Source organism: Staurois parvus, unplaced genomic scaffold (assembly GCF_062004578.1).
Source record: "Staurois parvus isolate SC_StPar_1 unplaced genomic scaffold, SC_StPar_1.0 ptg000429l, whole genome shotgun sequence".
Taxonomy (NCBI): domain Eukaryota; kingdom Metazoa; phylum Chordata; class Amphibia; order Anura; family Ranidae; genus Staurois; species Staurois parvus.
Window position 1 is genome coordinate 1,277,308 of NW_028318225.1, and position 20,744 is coordinate 1,298,051.

At 41.1% G+C, this 20,744-nt stretch overlaps 1 protein-coding gene across 2 annotated transcripts in view; it reads left to right on the plus strand.

Annotated features, from left to right (window-relative positions):
* GABBR2 (gamma-aminobutyric acid type B receptor subunit 2) overlaps positions 1-20,744 on the plus strand; it is an 810,498-nt gene that overhangs the window by 744,494 nt on the left and 45,260 nt on the right. For both annotated transcript variants that reach the window (XM_089687541.1, XM_089687542.1), the window contains exon 16: positions 12,723-12,905. In XM_089687541.1, the coding sequence (XP_089543667.1) occupies positions 12,723-12,905 (183 nt within the window). The remainder of the gene's footprint in view (positions 1-12,722; positions 12,906-20,744) is intronic.

The following is a 20,744-nucleotide window of genomic DNA, read 5'->3' on the forward strand; positions in this document are numbered from 1 at the left end:
GCTGGGCAGGGCCGTAGAAGGTCCTTAATCCATCAGCAGGACCTGCATCTGCTCCTTTGTGTAAGGAGGAACAGGATGAGCACTGCCAAAGCCCTACAAAATGACCTCCAGCATGGCACTAGTGTGAATGTCTCTGGCCAAAGAATCAGAAACAGACTTCATGAGGGTGGCCTGAGGGTGCAAAGTCCTCTAATGGGCCCTATGCTCACTGCCCGGCACCATAAAGCTAGATTGGCATTTGCCATTGGACACCCGAATTGGCAGGTCCGCTACTGGTGCCTTGTGCTTTTCACAGATGAGAGCAGTTTCACCCTAAGCACATGTGACAGACGTGAAAGGATCTGGAGAAGCTTTAGAGAATGTTATGCTGCCTCTAACATCCAGCATGACCATTTTGGTGGTGGGTTAGTGATGGTCTGGGCAGGCATATCCATGGAGGGACGCACAGACCTCTACAGGCTCTATAGGATAGACAATGGCAGCCTGACTGCCACTAGGTATCGGGATGAAATTCTTGGACCCATTGTCAGGCCCTACACTGGTGCAGTAGGTCCTGGGTTCCTCCTAACGCACGACAAATCCCAGTCTCATGTGGCGAGAGTATGCAGGCAGTTCCTGGAGGATGAAGGAATTGATCTCATTGAATTGCCCCCCACACTCGCCTGACCTAAATCCAATAGATCTACTCTGGGATATCATGTTTTGGTCCATCCAACGCTGCCAGGTTGCACCTCAGACTGTCCAGAGGCTCAGTGATGCCCTGGTCCAGATCTGGGAGGAAATACCCCAGGACACCATCCATCGTTTCTTTAGGAGCATGCCCCAACATTGCCAGGCATGAATACATGCACATGGGGGCCATACAAACTACTAAGTACCATTTTGAGTTGCTGCAATGAAATTTCAGCAAAATGGACTAGCCTGCTGCATCATTTTTTCACTTTGATTTTCGAGATGTCTTTGAATTCAGTCCTCTGTAGGATGATAATTTTCATTTTTATCAAAGGATTCATCATCTTTACATTCCTAACACATTACCCAGTCTATATCAGCACAGATATCCAGCATGATATTTTCCCCATTGAGATCTGATGTATTTTCAAAGTGTTCCTTTAATTTTTTGAGCAGTGTATATTGTGAGAAAAACTACTTATTTTAATTCCTTCATTTTCCAAAAAAAAAAAAAAAAAAAATATGTCTACAAACCTGCCATGCCTCATACTAAATACCTTTGGGTGTCTACTTTACAAAAAGAGGGTCATTTGGGGGGTATTTGCAATGTCCAGGCATTTTCAGGTCTCAAGAAATGAAGCCATCAGTACATCAGGACCAGGGGTGGACTGACCATTGGGGAACTCGGGCACTCATTTTTTTTCAAAATGTTTGGTCTTTTTATGTTTCTTTATTTGTGTGAAATAAATTATAAAAATATAATATGGGTGCAGTGCTGCATGACCCGCAATTGTAACAGCGCTGAAAGCTGAAAATTGGCCTGGGCAGGAAGGGAGTGAAAGTGCCCGGTATTAAAGTGAATGCTTTTGTACAGAGCAGCCCCGATCCTCTTCTTCTCAGGTCCCCTGCCAGCGCTCCTGACTCCTCCCTGACCAGTGCCTCCAATAGTAAGCCACTTGCTATGGGGGCACTGGTGCATGCTTGCTTTTGAGCCCAGCTCTATGTGTCTGTAAGACATGCAAAGTCATGCCCCCTGCTGTCCTCACTGACTGTGATTGACAACAGTGGGAGTCAATAGCTCCCTCTCAATAGCTCCCTCTAGAGACCCTGAAGAGCTGAGGCTCTTGTGTACAGCGCAGGACTGAGAGGGGGCTCAGGTAAGTAATGGGGGGGGGGGGGGTTGTGGAGGTCTTTTACCTTTACAACCCCCTCCATGCTGCATATTACAAATAGCATTGCAAATGAATTAACACCCCCTCCAAAAAAAAAGTTAACCACTTCAGCCAGTTCACACAGTTAAGACACTGTGACACAACAGGTAATGTTATTGCCTATGCTCACTCACTTGCATACAGCAGTGAACTCTCTTCTCAGGTCGCAGCACTCTCTTCTCCTCTTCCATCCTGCCTCCCAGCCTCTGAATGACGTCACACTGGACCGGGACTAGGAAGCTCCTGTTGGGCAAAGATCACTCCACCTGACAGGAAAGTGACTGTGTCAGAATTGTGCCAGCCAGGTTCATGATCGCACCCAGCACACTTGCACCACTCTGCTGCAGCTCTGCATTCATAGCACAGTGTAGTAGCAGCCGGTGGCTGTATAAAGTGACATTGTACTGGACTTTTATTAACTTATGGAGACTGGAGCTTCAGCTCCAATAGCCGCTACGTTAATCTGGCCCTGGGTGCAGTATTTTTTATGGGGCAGTAGAGTGGCCCGAGGGGAAATTGCCCCCGTGTCTAGTCCGCCCCTGATGGTTACTAAGGGAACGCCGGCTGTGATTCATTGCGGCATCACAGTCGGCTTCCCACTGCCAATGTCTGAGCTGTACTTCATTTTGTGAATGGTCCCACAGTCTTCTATAACCTGTGACAAGCCCCAGAAGGCTACGGGCAAAGGTTGGGGACCAAACGTCTGCACAGATTGCCTAGGTGACCTGGGCGGAAGTGGGAATGGGTACCTGAAAAAACTATTTTGACAAAAGTGAGCAAAGGTGGTAGAGGAGGGAGGGAGGAGGCGAAAAATTACTTTGCCACATAGAGGACAGAACTATAAAAAATTATAATGATAGATATTCTTTAAGCCAGTGTTTCTCAACTGGGGTTCCGCAGAACCGTAGGGTTCTGCAAGAGGTTCTGCCCCTAATCAACATTGTGGCAGATGTATACTTCTCAATGTTGTTTTCAGTAGTATTCTCAATGTGTGCTGACAGTCAGTACTGTCAGCGCGCATTTATACCTGATGCCTCGTCCTTGGTTCCGGCTCCTGTGAACTCAGAGGGAAACGCCGGGAGTACTGCACAGAGTGGGAGCTGAAGGGGGAGATGCCACTTTCTAAGGCAGCACTGTTCACAAGATGGTGGGAGGGAGCACAACGCGTGAGCCTGTGACTGGTACACTGGATGAAATCTCTTCATGACTCTTTCTAGCAGTGCCAGCAGAGTGCAGGGAATGGGGTGCAGAGGGGGGCAGACAGACGAGGCACTGTGTGTGTGTGCGCGTGTGTGTGTGTGTGTGTGTGCAGGGCAACAGTCAATATGGACTGAAGGTTGAGCAGAGAGAAGGACCACACAGTGTTGGGGTAGCTCAGTTGGGGGATCACCTTCGCTGGGAAAAAGGTAGTCCACACAGAAGGGCTTTCTTAAAATCTCACTTGTCATCAGTTTTATTTAAAAGGTTGCAAGTATCAGAAACAAACAAAACAGAAAATAAACCCTCGCCATCCAGGCACTAACTAAACACAGAAGATTCCTATCTCACTGGTGAAGGGCTTCTCCCTGTCACAAACAAAATGAAAACAGTATGCAAACCTTTTCCTTTCTTGCAAAATGCAAAATTTCATCCACATCTCACTCAGATATGGCTCTCTGAGTCCCAGGACAAGAGCAACTTCTTGCTCCAGTCCTACCCGATTTATACCACCCACTGGTGGTTATCAGTGGACCACAAAATTCAGTCCGGAACTGCCTCTGCCTTAGTGGCCTGGAAAACCCGGACTGGACTCCACCTTAAGCTCCCAGATATGAACACATGTGAGGTGACACATAACATCCATCAATCACTGTCACAATAGCTAAAACAGGAGGTGACATCCAGTGTTTGGCAGCAGTGATGCAGACTGCAGAGAGGAGTAGCGCACAGTTGGAAGAGACTGAATGTAGCATGAGGTGAGATCATATTAGCTCTATGTTATGCCATAACTGTACATAAAGCTATTATGATCTCACCTCCTGCTATATTCAGTCTCATTCAGCCATGTGCCCCTGCAGTCTTCATTCAGCACCGCCATACAGAGGATGTCACCCCCTGCTACATTATTCCATGTGCTCCCACTCTCTGCTTCCCCTCTCCACAGTCTGTATTAACCACTGCCATACACAAGATTTCACCTCCAAATCAAGACACGTTACCACTCTGCACTCCACTCGATGCCACCCTGAGTTCACAGGAATCACAACTACAGGAGAGGCATCAGGTAGCAATGACCCTGTCAGTGTGTATTACAAATAGCATTGGGTGGATATGCATCTGCCACAATATGGATCTGTGGTGGAACCCCATGTGAGAAACCCTGTTTTATGGATTTGCAGATCTGTGCAAAGAAGCATACTGTTGTTTACTGCACTGTTCCCCACAGATCCTCCTCTTCTGTCTGTCTCAGGCTGTTAAATGTAATATCACCTTGAATGGATGAGAGGAGGGCTAGTGGGGATCAAGAAGAAAAGGCATGTTACAACAACAGCTTCCCTGCAGTGCTCTGCATTTGTTTGTTAATTGTTGTTATATCTACAGCTCGGTGGTCAGATCCAATGTTCCGTGAGCTGTAGATCTGACATTTTTTTTTCAGGGGTTCCCCGAGATCTCAAACTTTTCCAAAGGGTTCCTCCAAGGTAAAAAGGTTGGGAAACACTGCTTTAAGCAGAAGAGACTAGTGTCTAATGATGTGCCATGGGATTTCTACTGCAAACTCATGTATCACACAGCATCTGGGTCACTGACCTTCACAATTGTAATATTTAAAACATTGACAATTCTGGAATTAGCACACTTTTCATAATTATTATTAAATAAGCCTGGTTTACACTGTGCAGTACCATATAATGTACCCATTACTGCTGGTTTATGTATCTTGAACAAAAAACCATCATAATGCTAAATGTTATACTAATAAAAATAATATGAACATTTAGACCAAATTAGCCATTAACAACAACACGAAAGATAAATTGCCTGCTTACAACCCAGTCCAAGAACCTCTAACTTGTGTATTTACTGTAAATGTGCATGCTCACACACACATACACACACTTCATCATCTCGGTTTTATCAGTCTTCGTAAACCCATTCCTCTCTCAGCTCCTTATCTGTTATTTTCCTTCTGCATCCTCCCAGAACAAGGCTGTTTGCGGATTACACATTTTGCAAGAGGATTATCATGTGATTTTGTAGTTAATAGTAGCTTCATAAACTGAGTGAGCGTAATGTGCAAACACACACATGTCCCTGCCAGATGTTTCTAAACACGAGTCTGCCTATAGTTCTTAGGGAACTAGTAAAGATTACCTTCATATTTTTTCATTATAGTGGTCTTATTTTATCATATGCAAGAATGACTACTGCCCACAACACTAAAGATTAATTAGCAACACTCCATATTCATTAGGCAGCACTAATCTAATAAAACCAAATCAATCTTCCACTAATTTACATGGTGAACTAGCACAGCTGCGAGCTTAGGATAGCACTGACGCCTGACTAATGAGCCACGATTATTTTAAATGTCCCCACCCGTGTCTTAAGTTTGCAGACTGGCTATTTTAAGAAAGTGGCACCACCAGCTAAAAGCATAAAAAGCATATTATACACTACAGTAATGTTGAATATGGGCAAATTCTGTTACATTGTTGAGGCCATAATCCCCACAAGCTTTACAAAATGTTAACTTAAATTTGGTTAAGCAAAAATGAATATTGTCTATATTTGTATTACTGCTAAGCTAGAATTGTTGAACTGCAGTGACTATTCAAAGCTGTACATATACAGTCATGGCCGAAATTGTTGGCACCCTTGATATTTTTCCTGAAAATCAAGTATTTCACACAAAAAAGGTATTGCATTAACACATGTTTTGCTATACACATGTTTATTCCCTTTGTATGTATTGGAACAAATATAAAACAGAGGCAGAAAAGCAAATATGACATAATGTCACACAAAACCCCAAAAATGGGCTGGACAAAAGTATTGGCACCCTTAACTTAATATTTGGTTGCACACCCTTTGGAAAACATAACTGAAATCAGTCGCTTCCTATAACCATCAATAAGCTTCTGACACCTCTCACCCGGAATTTTGGACCACTCTTCCTTTGCAAACAGCTCCAGGTCTCTCTTATTGGAAGGACACCTTTTCCCAACAGCAATTTTAAGATCTCTCCACAGGTGTTCAATGGGATTTAGATCTGGGCTCATTGCTGGCCACTTCAGAACTCTCCAGCGCTTCTTTGCCATCCATTTCTGAGTGCTTTTTGACGTATGTTTGGGGTCATTGTCCTGCTGGAAGACCCAGGATCTTGGACGCAAACCCAGCTTTCTGACACTGGGCCCTACAGTGCGACCCAAAATCCTTTGGTAATCCTCAGATTTCATGATGCCTTGCACACAGTCAAGGCACCCAGTGCCAGAGGCAGCAAAACAACCCCAAAACATCATTGAACCTCCACCATATTTTACCGTAGGTACTGTGTTTTGTTCTTTGTAGGCCTCATTCCGTTTTCGGTAAACAGTAGAATGATGTGCTTTACCGAAAAGCTCTATCTTGGTCTCATCTGTCCACAAGACGTTTTCCCAGAAGGCTTTTGGCTTACTCAAGTACATTTTGGCAAACTGTAGTCTTGCTTTTTTATGTCTCTGTGTCAGCAGTGGGGTCCTCCTGGGTCTCCTGCCATAGCGTTTCATTTCATTTAAATGTCGACGGATAGTTCGCGCTGACACTGATGCTCCCTGAGCCTGCAGGACAGCTTGAATGTCTTTGGAACATGTTTGGGGCTGCTTATCCACCATCCGGACTATTCTGCGTTGCAATCTTTCATCAATTTTCCTCATCCGTCCACGACCAGGGAGATTAGCTACAGTGCCATGGGTTGCAAACTTCTTGATAATGTTGCGCACTGTGGACAAAGGCAAATCTATTTCTCTGGAGATGGACTTGTAACCTTGAGATTGTTGATATTTTGCCACAATTTTGGTTCTCAGGTCCTCAGACAGTTCTCGTCTCCTCTTTCTGTTGTCCATGCTTAGTGTGGCACAGACAGACACACAATGCAAAGGTTAAGTGAACGTCTCTCCTTTTTATCTGCTTTCAGGTGTGATTTCTATATTGCCCACACCTGTTACTTGCCCCAGGTGAGTTTACAGGAGCATCACATGCTTGTAACATTCTTATTTATCCGCAGTTGTGAAAGGGTGCCAATACTTTTGTCCAGCCCATTTTTGGAGGTTTGTGTGACATTATGTCGAATTTGCTTTCTTTCCTCCCTTTTTTTGTTTTGTCCCAATACACACAAAGGGAATAAACATGTGTATAGCAAAACATGTGTTAATGCAATACGTTTCGTGAGAAATACATGATTTCCTGGAGAAATATCAAGGGTGCCAACAATTTCGGCCATGACTGTATACAGGTGAAACTCAAAAAATTAGAATATCGTGCAAAAGTTCATTTATTTCAGTAATGCAACTTAAAAGGTGAAACTAATATATGAGATAGACTCATTACATGCAAAGCAAGATAGGTCAAGCCGTGATTTGTCATAATTGGGATGATTATGGCTTACAGCTCATGAAAACCCCAATTCCACAATCTCAGAAAACTAGAATATTGTGAAAAGGTGCAATATTCTCGGCTCAAAGTGTCCCACTCTAATCAGCTAATTAAGCCATAACACCTGCAAAGAGTTTTTCTGAGCCTTTCAATGGTCTTCTCAGTCTGGTTCAGTAGGAATCACAATCATGGGAAAGACTGCTAACCTGACAGTTGTGTAGAAAACCATCATTGACACCCTCCATAAGGAGGGAAAGCCTCAAAAGGTAATTGCAAAAGAAGTTGGATGTCCCCAAAGTGCTGTATAAAAGCACATTAATAGAAAGTTATGTGGAAGGGAAAAGTGTGGAAGAAAAAGGTGCACAAGCAGCAGGGATGATCGCAGCCTGGAGAGGATTGTGAGGAAAAGGCCATTCAAAAGTGTTGGGGACTTTCACAAGGAGTGGGCTGAGGCTGGAGTCAGTGCATCAAGAGCCACCACACACAGACGGATCCTGGACATGAGCTTCAAATGTCGTATTCCTCTTGTCTTGCCGCTCCTGAACAACAAACAACGTCAGAAGCGTCTTACCTGGGCTAAAGAAAAACAGACCTGGTCTGTTGCTCAGTGGTCCAAAGTCCTCTTTTCTGATGAGAGCAACTTTTGCATCTCATTTGGAAAGCAAGGACCCAGAGTATAGAGGAAGAATGGAGAGGCACACACTGCAAGATGGTTGAACTCCAGTGTGAAGTTTCCACAGTCTGTGTTGATTTGGAGAGCCATGTCATCTGCTGGTGTTGGTCCACTGTGTTTCATTAAGTCCAGGGTCAACGCAGGAGATTTTGGAGCACTTCATGCTTCCTTCCGCAGACGAGCTTTATGGGGATGCTGACTTCATTTTCCAACAGGACTTGGCACCTGCCCATACTGCCAAAAGCATCAAAACCTGGTTCAATGACCGTGGGATTACTGTGCTTGATTGGCCAGCAAACTCGCCTGACCTGAACCCCATAGAGAATCTATGGGGCATTGCCAAGGGAAAGATGAGCGACATGAGACCGAACAATGCAGAAGAGCTGAAAGCCGCTATTGAAGCATCTTGGTCTTCCATAACACCTCAGCAGTGCCACAGGCTGATAGCTTCCATGCCACGCCGCATTGAGGCAGTAATTGCTGCAAAAGGGGCCCAAACCAAGTACTGAGTACATATGCATGCTTATACTTTTCAGAGGTCCAATATTGTTCTATGTACAATCCTTGTTTTATTGATTGCATGTAATATTCTAATTTTCTGAGATTGTGGATTTGGGGTTTTCATGAGCTGTAAGCCATAATCATCACAATTATGACAAATCACGGCTTGAACTATCTTGCTTTGCATGTAATGAGTCTATCTCATATATTAGTTTTACCTTTTAAGATGCATTACTGAAATAAATGAACTTTTGCACGATATTCTAATTTTTCGAGTTTCACCTGTATATACAGTCAGGTCCATAAATATTGGGACAGAGACACAATTCTAACATTTTTGGCTCTATACACCACCACAATGGATTTGAAATGAACCGAACAAGATGTGCTTTAACTGCAGACTGTCAGCTTTAATTTGAGGGTATTTACATCCAAATCAGGTGAACGGTGTAGGAATTACAACAGTTTGCATATGTGCCTCCCACTTGTTAAGGGACCAAAAGTAATGGGACAATTGGCTTCTCAGCTGTTCCATGGCCAGGTGTGTGTTATTCCTCATTATCCCAATTACAATGAGCAGATAAAAGGTCCAGAGTTCATTTCAAGTGTGCTATTTGCATTTGGAATCTGTTGCTGTCAACTTTCAAGATGAGATCAAAAGAGCTGTCACTATCAGTGAAGCAAGCCATCATTAGGCTGAAAAAACAAAACAAACCCATCAGAGAGATAGCAAAAACATTAGGCGTGGCCAAAACAACTGTTTGGAACATTCTTAAAAAGAAGGAACGCACCGGTGAGCTCAGCAACACCAAAAGACCCGGAAGACCACGGAAAACAACTGTAGTGGATGACCGAAGAATTCTTTCCCTGGTGAAGAAAACACCCTTCACAACAGTTGGCCAGATCAAGAACACTCTCCAGGAGGTAGGTGTATGTGTGTCAAAGTCAACAATCAAGAGAAGACTTCACCAGAGTGAATACAGAGGGTTCACCACAAGATGTAAACCATTGGCGAGCCTCAAAAACAGGAAGGCCAGATTAGAGTTTGCCAAACGACATCTACAAAAGCCTTCACAGTTCTGGAACAACATCCTATAGACAGATGAGACCAAGATCAACTTGTACCAGAGTGATGGGAAGAGAAGAGTACGGAGAAGGAAAGAAACTGCTCATGATCCTAAGCATACCACCTCATCAGTGAAGCATGGTGGTGGTAGTGTCATGGCGTGGGCATGTATGGCTGCCAATGGAACTGGTTCTCTTGTATTTATTAATGATGTGACTGCAGACAAAAGCAGCAGGATGAATTCTGAAGTGTTTCAGGCAATATTATCTGCTCATATTCAGCCAAATGCTTCAGAACTCATTGGACGGCTCACAGTGCAGATGGACAATGACCCAAAGCAGACTACAAAAGCAACCAAAGAGTTTTTTAAGGGAAAGAAGTGGAATGTTATGCAATGGCCAAGTCAATCACCTGACCTGAATCCGATTGAGCATGCATTTCACTTGCTGAAGACAAAACTGAAGGGAAAATGCCCCAAGAACAAGCAGGAACTGAAGACAGTTGCAGTAGAGGCCTGGCAGAGCATCACCAGGGATGAAACCCAGCGTCTGGTGATGTCTATGCGTTCCACACTTCAGGCTATAATTGACTGCAAAGGATTTGCAACCAAGTATTAAAAAGTGAAAGTTTGATTTATGATTATTATTCTGTCCCATTACTTTTGGTCCCTTAACAAGTGGGAGGCACATATGCAAACTGTTGTATTTCCTACACCGTTCACCTGATATGGATGTAAATACCCTCATTTTAAAGCTGACAGTCTGCAGTTAAAGCACATCTTGTTTGTTTCATTACAAATCCATTGTGGTGGTGTATAGAGCCAAAAATGTTAGAATTGTGTCGATGTCCCAATATTTATGGACCTGACTGTAAGTGTGTGACCCACTTTTATTAACAAAAACACCCATGAAAATAGTTGCCCGTTGGGTTTTTTTTTAATTCATAAGAGATTTCATTAATGAGAAATTAACAAAGTATAACAGACAGCTACAAAGATCTTGGCATAAAATAGGGTCACAAGCATAATCCTGGAAAAATTCTCATACCTAGAGTTTAGAAAATTGCATTGCACATCATAGTATCATAATCATAGAATAATTATGTTCGGTACCAAGGTATCCACCTTCAATGTCATTAAATCCTAAGGAGATGATGCCCTCCCAGAACTGAACGACCACGCTGTAGCCGATATTCGACTATAGAACGGTCAGAAACTGGTTAACCAAAATGGAAAAAAAGTTTTGGTTTTTGTGCTGCTCAAATATATCCTGGGCTAAGAGTCTTTCCGACTTTTTAAATAAAAACAGAAAGAAGGCTGGGGAAATATAAAACATGAGATATTTCAATGATGTGGTTCACATAACCTTTATAACAGTTACAAAGGTGCGATTGTGTCTTTTTATAGTTAGTAAATTTAGTAAAGATATCCAGTTAAAAAAAGGGAATCGGAGTACATGCAAACTGTCTGACCTTTAAACAAATATATTTTCTGTGAAAATGCAGCACCATGGCATTGTAGATCACAGCTGGTAAGGGCTAGATGGACTAAAAACTCTGAAACTTGCAGCTTTGCCCTAAAGCAGCTTGCTTTTACCCCTGAGTTCTGCAATATGTCTTTGCATTTCATGTACACACATCTGGCAACTACCACTTACTGGCGTTCCAGATGCCACTGTAGTGGTGCCCGAAGACAGAAAATGAAAATATTATAAAATAGACACTTTAGGAACTATTTTACTGTTAGTTATTTTTGTTGAACAACCTATTTCTTTTAAGGATGCTGATCAGATGCAAAGAAATAATTAGCACTGAGCTATATGCAAGAGCATACATTAATTGTCAGTTAGGTGTATTACTTCAAGCAGACACCTTCAATCTACTTATTGATAGAGGATGCAAGTAGGCGCCTTCATTATACTTCTTGATAAAGGATGCAAGCAGACCTTTTCAATCTATTTCTTGACAAAGGATGCAGGCAGGCACCTTCCGTCTACTTCTTGATAAAGGATGCAAGCAGACCTTTTCAATCTACTTCTTGACAAAGGATGCAGGCAGGCACCTTCTGTCTACTTCTTGATAGAGGATGCAAGCAGACACATTCAATATACTTCTTTATAGAGGATGTAAGCAGGCACCTTCAATCTACTTCTTGATAGTGGATGCAAGTAGGCTCCTTCTATCTACTTCTTGATAGTGGATGCAAGTAGGCTCCTTCTATCTACTTCTTGATAGTGGATGCAAGTAGGCTCCTTCTATCTACTTCTTGATAGTGGGTGCAAGTAGGCACTTTCAATGCACTTCTTGATGGAGAATGCAAGCAGACACCCTTAATCTATTTCTTGATAGAGGATGTAAGAAGGTATCTTCAATCTGCTTCTTCACTCCAAAAGTTATGTTCAGGCATGTTGGGCATCTCATTTCATATTATCTATTAACATTTTGGGCTTGCGTTTATTAAATAAAACAACTGTACCTGCTGTTTCTAAACATTAATGTAATGCTATGCCAATGTTAATTTATATTGTATTTGAGTAAAAAATAAGATATTTGTTTCCTGACACCAGAAGAAGTATCTTTAATTCTCTTTCAAAGCCTTTATGTATGTTTTCTGATATCATATTACCCTGCAGTAGGAGACCAATGTGAGTAGAAATAAACCATATTAATGTTTTTAGATGAATGTTCATATGTTGAGCTTACCCAAGGAGAAAGCAGAAAAAATTTTTTTTTACTGCCATTATTTAAAAAAAAAAAATAATAACTTGCTAGATATATTAATGCATAATTGAAATGTTTATTTGCATAAATATTTGATGTTGCTTATGTCCATTGAGAACACCAGCCATGCACTCACTGCAGGCTGTAGCAATTGACCCAAATTGCTGGCATAATATAGCACTTACCTTTTAACAAGGGCTTGTGTGTGTATTGAATTATGCCGCAGCATTATCTGTTAGTAATGTTCTAAATTATTGTCTAATTTTCACAGTTAATTACCTTACGGACAAATCCTGATGCAGCAACTCAGAACAGGAGGTTTCAGTTCACACACAATCAAAAAAAAGAAGATTCAAAGACATCAACATCAGTCACAAGCGTTAATCAAGCCAGTACTTCCCGACTAGAAGGACTGCAATCAGAGAATCATCGTTTACGGATGAAAATCACAGAGGTATTTTCCACATGCTATTTAGGCCACTGATATTTTTGATGTTCCGTTCCTTCTGTTCATTATCAGTAGATCTTCATCCTGATGAGAGGGACCGACTTTCATAACTCTGTGTCTCTAAAATGCAAAGTTTTTACTTGTGCACACCAATGGGATGTACACTGTGTGTGCTATGGCCAGCTTGTTCTAGCCCAAACACAGTAAACAAGATGGGAGCCAATCAGCTTCCAGTGATCACCAGACAGTCATTATATTATTTTTTTGTAGGGCACTTTAATATTATTACAGGTATTTATATAGCACTATCATTTTACACAACGCTTTACTTATATATTGTTCATTTACAGTGGGGCAAAAAAGTATTTAGTCAGCCAACAATTGTGCAAGTTTTCCCACTTAAAAAGATGAGAGAGGCCTGTAATTGGCATCATAGGTAGACCTCAACTATGAGAGACAAAATGAGAAATAATACCACACAATCACATTGGCTGATTTGGAAAGAATTTATTTGCAAATTATGGTGGAAAATAAGTATTTGGTCACCTACAAACAAGCAAGATTTCTGGCTCTCACAGACCTGTACCTTCTTCTTTAAGAGGCTCCTTTGTCCTGCACTCATTACCTGTATCAATGGCACCATACCTACTGTGAAGCATGGGGGTGGCAACATCATGCTTTGGGGCTGTTTCTCCGCAAAGGGACCAGGATGACTGATCCATGTACAGGACAGAATGAATGGGGCCATGTATCGTGAGATTTTTGAGTGCAAACCTCCTTCCATCAGCAAGGGCATTGAAGATAAAACGTGGCTGGGTCTTCCAATATGACAATGATCCCAAACATACCGCCCAGGCAATGACGGAGTGGCTTCGTAAGAAGCATTTCAAGGTCCTGGAGTGGCCTAGCCAGTCTCCAGATCTCAACCCCATGGAAAACCTTTGGAGGGAGTTGGAAGTCCGTGTTGCCCAGAGACAGCCCCAAAACATCACTGCTCTAGAGGAGATCTGCATGGAGGAATGGGCCAACATACCAGCAACAGTGTGTGCCAACCTTGTGAAGACTTACAGGAAACGTTTGACCTCTGTCATTGCCAACAAAGGATATATAACAAAGTATTGAGATGAACTTTTGATATTGACCAAATACTTATTTTCCACCATAATTTGCAAATAATTCTTTCCAAATCAGCCAATGTGATTGTCTGGATTTTTTTTCTCATTTTGTCTCTCATAGTTGAGGTCTACCTATGATGCCAATTACAGGCCTCTCTCATCTTTTTAAGTGGGAGAACTTGCACAATTGGTGGCTGACTAAATACTTTTTTGCCCCACTGTACATCAGTCTTGGCCCTCAAGGAGCTTACAATGTAAGGTCACTAACTCATTTTCATACATACACATATTAAGGCCAATTTAGACAGGAACCAATTAACCTACCAGCATGTCTTTGGAGTGTGGGAGGAAACTGGAGTACCAAGAGGAAACCCATGCAGACACAGGGAGAACATGTAAATGCCAGGCAGTTAGTGGTGTGGTTGGGATTCATACCAATGACAATGGTGCTGCTAGGGAGAACTGCTAGCCACTTAGCCATTGTACTGCCTGTATTGCAATAGGTGGATGTGGAGGGAGAGTTAAAGTGGAGCCCCACCCAAAAGGGGAAGGTTCGCTTTGAGGTTTTGTCCCCTGCTCCCCATTAAGGATTGGCACCTTCCTGGAGGGGATACTCGGATTTGACAGGTTCCCACTTCCGCTGCAATCGCCTAGATGATCAGAAGCAGAAGTTGTCCCCCCCTCCCTGTAGTCTTCTGGGACATGTGATAGGTCACAGAAGACTACGGACCATTCAGAAAGTGCAGCGCTACTCCTGCATGCAAAGTGGGCACCCGGCTGTGAAGCCACAAGCTGTCACAGCCAGGTGCCCACACTGAAGATGCCAGTGCCAGGGACACAGTGTGGCCGGTTAGTGTGAGGACACCGCAGGATCGAGGGACAGGTTAGTGTCTATTTTTTACAAGTCAGTGGCTACATTTTTTTGTTGCTGCTGACTTTTATTTATCTATTTAGTTTGACTGGAACTCCGCTTTGAAATGTCACTGACCACGTTGTACAATTGTTTTGGTGGGAGTTTTTTTTAAGTGTCACTGACCCCCAATGATAGGGGGTAAGGGGTTTTAAAGTACCAACAATTTAGGATTGTTTTGGGACGTTTGAAGGTGCTACTGACTACCAATGCACGTGGGATTTTTTTTGTGGGGGTTTAAGGTGGTTTCAGTTTATCAGTACCATATTGCCATTGTACTCAATACCATTTCAGTTCAGTGCAATTTCATTCTCCAGGGAACTATCTTCCTCTAGCAATGGAAAACTTAAAAATGACTTCAGGAGGTGATTTTTAAAGACTAAGCATATCTTTACCACCTCAATACCAGCACATTTCTTAATTTCCCCACAAATTGTGGCAAAAAAAAGGTCACCTTGGGGTATCCACTTTACAAAGAGGGGTTGATTTTGAGGTTTTTGTAATGTCCTGGAATTTTTTCTATATGTTTTATAACAGAATGTAGGGGAAATAGACTTTTTCAACATGCTTAGTCAGTTTTCCTTTAGATAGTAAAAAAAAGAAAACTAATGGTTATTAGACACCAGCGAAAGAAAGCGTTATCTGTCTTAAAAAATAAACTATATAAAAATGAATTTAGCTAGATGACAGAGTAATTGTCAGTCACACTATCACAGCACTGAATACTGAAAAATGATCTGGAAAGGAAAGGGGTGTAACATGCGGATATTTAGGTGGTAACACTTGGATTCTCCCAATAAGTGGGAGAATGGTTGGAGTATAGTGGGAGAGTACAAAACTGCACAGTCCCAAATTTGCTTGTGGTAACATCTAAAGTCCAAAATAGACTCCACTCCTCCAGCCCCAGCATGGTCAACACATGGTGGGGCACGAGGAGTGGAGTCTATTTTTATCATTAGATATTTCCACAAAACAAACTGGGACTGTGCAGGCTTGTACTCTCCCTCTATACTCACACACTCCCTCCGTTCCCTTTGGGAAAATTTAAGTGTTTTGTTTTCTGAGGCATTGGTGTTTTAGTTGGACCAGCTTTGTGTGACTCCCCTTTTGAATTTGACTGCTTTCTTTCACCGGATTGTCTGGATGCCGGATGTGGCATACACACATAACCAGGGTATGCATGTGTTTTTTCTGCTTTTAACCAAATTGGACATACATTGGGATCACCCATCTTCTGATGAAGTTGTTTAGCAAAACATGTCGAGAATAGATACCAGCAATATCTGCTTTATGATGCATATACAAATATCTGTAGAATTATTACATCACTATGCTACGTGGTGACGTCATTACGCCGGCAGCCATCTTGGTGCACCCAGGATACATGTGGATACACCCATGGTATGAGGTGGAATGCCTTACTAATACTACGCAAATGTGAGTGTATCTACTGGCATTTTTTGGTCTGATTACCTATATTAAACAATATTGCACTATGGAAGTATCTTTTCTTCTTTTATGGGCATGTTTTCACTGAGAGCTGGGCAGAGTTTCTGTGAGTGGGCTGGAGTTAGTTAAGGTCACCTGCCTATCAATCCAGGAAGGGGATTACATACTTGGTACATTGGAACCCTGTGTATATGGAGATCGGCCATTAAGGAGATGTATACCGTAGGATCTGAGTGTGATCCAAATAGCGTGATGACCCGTAGGGTCACTTATTGAAGGTGAGCAGGCATTTCAGCCATTTTGGGATTCCTTTGGAGTGCACACCAGTTCCCTGTTGAGAGTAGAGCACTGTCTTTTTAGTGTGGAGGATTCCCACAGCACTATTATTGGACTCAAAAAAGGACATTTTGCTGCTTTTTTATGATCAGTCTTTCACTATAATTGTTTTCACTGCATATTTTATATTTGTTTGGTTCACTACACGTAATTATTGGTTTTGCATTTTTCACTGTGTGTATAGTGTATGCACTTTTTTGTGATTTGGCACTTGTCACTTTAAGATTATCCCATTTTAACCATTAGCCACCCGGCCAATGGCCATTTGGCGGCCGGCAAAATCCTTTAGCGTTCCGGGTGGACGCCATACGGCGTCCTCCCGGGCATGCGTAGTTTGCGCGCCTGCAGAGCCGCGCAGCAGCGCGATCTGTCACGGCCCGTGTACCTCGGACACGGCTGATGACAGATCTGAGTACCGGCCCCGTTGCTGGTACCATGTGACCTGCTGTGACCGATCACATGACAGTTGTATACAATGGATGGCTTCATTCATGCCATCCATTGTATACTAGTGTCTAACTGTGAATGGTCACAGCAATCACATGCACATGTCATGTGATTAGCCGTGGCCAAATCACAGCTAAGCACAAAAAAAAAAAACCCTGAATGAATCGATGTCATTCAGGTAAATGCTTGCTTATAGCAAAGTAATTCTTTGCTCTAAGCAAATTGTGTAAAAAAAAAAAATACTGATCACTTCCCCATAGTAGTACAATGTTACTATGATAACATTATACTACTTTGGTCATAGTGAAATCTGAAAAAAAATCTTTAAAAAAAAAAGAAAAAAAATGTAATAAAAAATTTCACAATAATAAAAAAAAATTTAAAAAAATTATACATTTTTTTTTTCATACTGTCACCAGTCAGTGTCCCTGATCACCACCATGCCAGTTATATGATGACGCTGTACTGCACTGGTGACAGTATGTAAAAAAATAATAGTGAAAATAATTTTTTTAATTTTTTAATTTTCTAAAAAAAATTATGACAAAAAAATACAACTTCAAAAAACTCGCCATGCCTCTTATGAAATACGTCGGACTGTCTACTTTGCAAAAAGGGGTCATTTGGGGGATATCTGTACTGTTCTGACATTCTTGGACCTCAAGAAATTAGATTGGCTGTCAGTACTTCAGATATATATTCAGATATATGCCATAGTTTCTGTAACTTTCCTACAAACTAAAAAATACATCCTAATTTGGGTTATTTTCACCAAAGACATGTAGCAGAATACATCTCGGCCTAAATTTATGAAGAACAATTATTTATTTGCAAACTTTTATAACAGAAACAAAGAAAAAGGTGTTTTTGTTTTAATTTTCGGTCTTTTTTTTGTTAATTTAGCAAAAAATAAAAGCCCCAGCAGTGATTAAATACCACCAAAAGAAAGCTCTAGTTGTGTGAAGAAAATGATAAAATTTTAGTTTGGGTACAATGTTGTATGACCGTGCAATTGTCATTCAAAGTGTGAGAGCGCTAAAACCTGAAAAATGGCCTGTGCAGGAAGGCGGTAAAAGTGCCCGGTATGGAAATGGTTAAGGGATTCACCTTGCTGACACATATTGGTGTGTACCATCCCAATTTGGGATTTGGGTTTGTTGTTTTTCACGGCATATAGGGTCTGCATTTGTGACCCATCTTTAGAAATCCACTTAACTGCACTTTAAGTATTTTTGCACTTTATCTTTAGTTCCCTTTTTTTTGGGATCCATAGTTTGGTATTTATTTAATTATTTTTCATCAATGTATTGTGTATTTTATTATGTGTATTTAATTTTAGCGCTGCACCATATGTACATTATTTGTGATTTTTAATCCTTTTGGAGGTATAGGGTTGGAGTGCTAGCAGCTTTGTTTAGGCTGAGTTCATCTAGCGCAGGAGGAACCACTACACTTACATCACTATGCTGGTTTCTTACATTACCTCCATTTTGGGGTGTTATTTGTCCATTCATTTTTATATGCATGGATTTATGCTGTCCTTGACTGTTTTTTTTGTTTAACTATTTACATTAACTAAAGATTGTATTTTATTATTTCAATCAGTTGTTCATTTGTTAAGGAAAACCCATTTTTTTCCTGGTTTTGGTTTTATACGGTAAATATAACTAACCATAAATGAAATGTATTCACATAAATCCAAATATAGCTATGTTACAGGGGATGTTATATTGTTCCTTTATGCTGACAGAGAAAAACGGTGGTGGCATCAGCAGGCACTTCCTTGATTGCATGATGCCAGGATACTGTTCCTATCATTACTCATAGCTACGATGCTGACCATATGATACAGCAGCAGACAGACTTAAACAGCATTAAGATAAAGGATTGACCAAAAATGGATAAATATCTACAAGCATACATAAATGTACACGTTTAATTTTTTTCCAAACCATAGAACACTTATATGAAAAACATTCATTTTATTTATTAATACAAAACAGGTAGATGTGGTACTTGCTTGATTAAATGTTTTAAGTACAGTATGTGTTTTGGGGTTTACTGATTAGATCACTGTCCCCTCTCCAAAAATGTCAGGAAAATATCCTCTAAGGGGTTAAAATTAAATGAATGGATCAAATGAAAGGTGAATTCACTAACAAAAAAATAACACTGGTACACAAAGGGTTATGTGGGGCTCATTAATCAGAGTCTAAAATATCTTGCTGTTTGATGAATGTGCGCTATAGGCTACCATAACATCCAGCTTTCTTTAACTCGCTTGGGGAAAATGTGAGCCATTGATGAATTTGTTCTTCAGAGATTTTACAATGCGTAAACACATTTTAACAAAGCTAGGGAATTAATGCTACCATTGTAGTCAGCGTCTTATAATTAGAAATGTTACAGTCAATCTGTGGAGTCTAACCAACAAGAGTGAACAACAATGTCTGTAATGTATGTCACCGAGAATCAGTGACATTTGCTATGAAAACAAAAAAACTAAAATAAATCATCAGCATTGAGTGTTTTCACTTTTAGGCCTTATGCACACGAGGAGAAGAAAACGCTGCTTTTAGAAGAATTTGTATTTTTATTTTTTAATGCCTCTGAAAGCAGCTCTGTAATAGCCAATTTGTCCATGCACATTAAGGCATTTAGATTCATATTTTAGAGCAGCATTTAGGGGCAAAAATGTCTGTAAATTCCTTCTAGTGCCTAGAACAAATGAACATTGGCCTCTAAACATCGTATGTGTGCAAATGCTCATAAACATATGTAAAAATGTGCCAAAATTAGAATTTTTTTACCCTGGATTTTTCTGCCATCTGATGGCAGAAAGATCTAGCACATATGGGAGTATTTTAATATACCTACAGTATGTGCATGCAGCCTTTGACCTCATGCAAAAAAATGCTGCTATGAAAAGGCATGTTTCATTTTTTTATGCCTCTGAACATAGCTCTCTTTCAGCCACTGTGGGCAGGCATATTGTGGTGTTTATGTTCGTTTTTCAGAGCAACGTTCAGGGGCATAAAAAAATGCCCCAAATCTGAAATCACACATGCATATAAATGTGTGTAACCTGCGTGAATTATTTTCAGTGGCCATTGATTTATTTTCCAGCAATACAGAATAATACAATTATGCAGTGCTTACATGGGCTGGTTGCCAGAAGCTTGCATTGTGGGATTCTTCAAACCCAAATGAGGGAGGTATCTTAGCTGTTCTCTTACTTCACAGGTTTGAAGAGATGTACCTGATGGTTGTAAATAATAATAATAAATCAATAATGTATTAATTATTAGTGTTGTGAACAAAGAAGTGTGTGTAGAATGCAACCTCCTCAAATGAATTGTCAGTCAAGCTTGGTTCTTTTCCAGAGAGTGTAGCATTTATGTATTGAATCCTAGCAACAGATGACAAGTCCAACAGAATATATGCAAAATAATACAATAATCAGAAGTCTTCAGAGTTCCCTTCAAAATACTCAGATCTTCTGTCATATCTCAGCTAAATTAACCTTCAAGTGGCTGTAAACCTCAGACATGAAATATGAACAAAGCATATCCCACTATAGTTTGTACT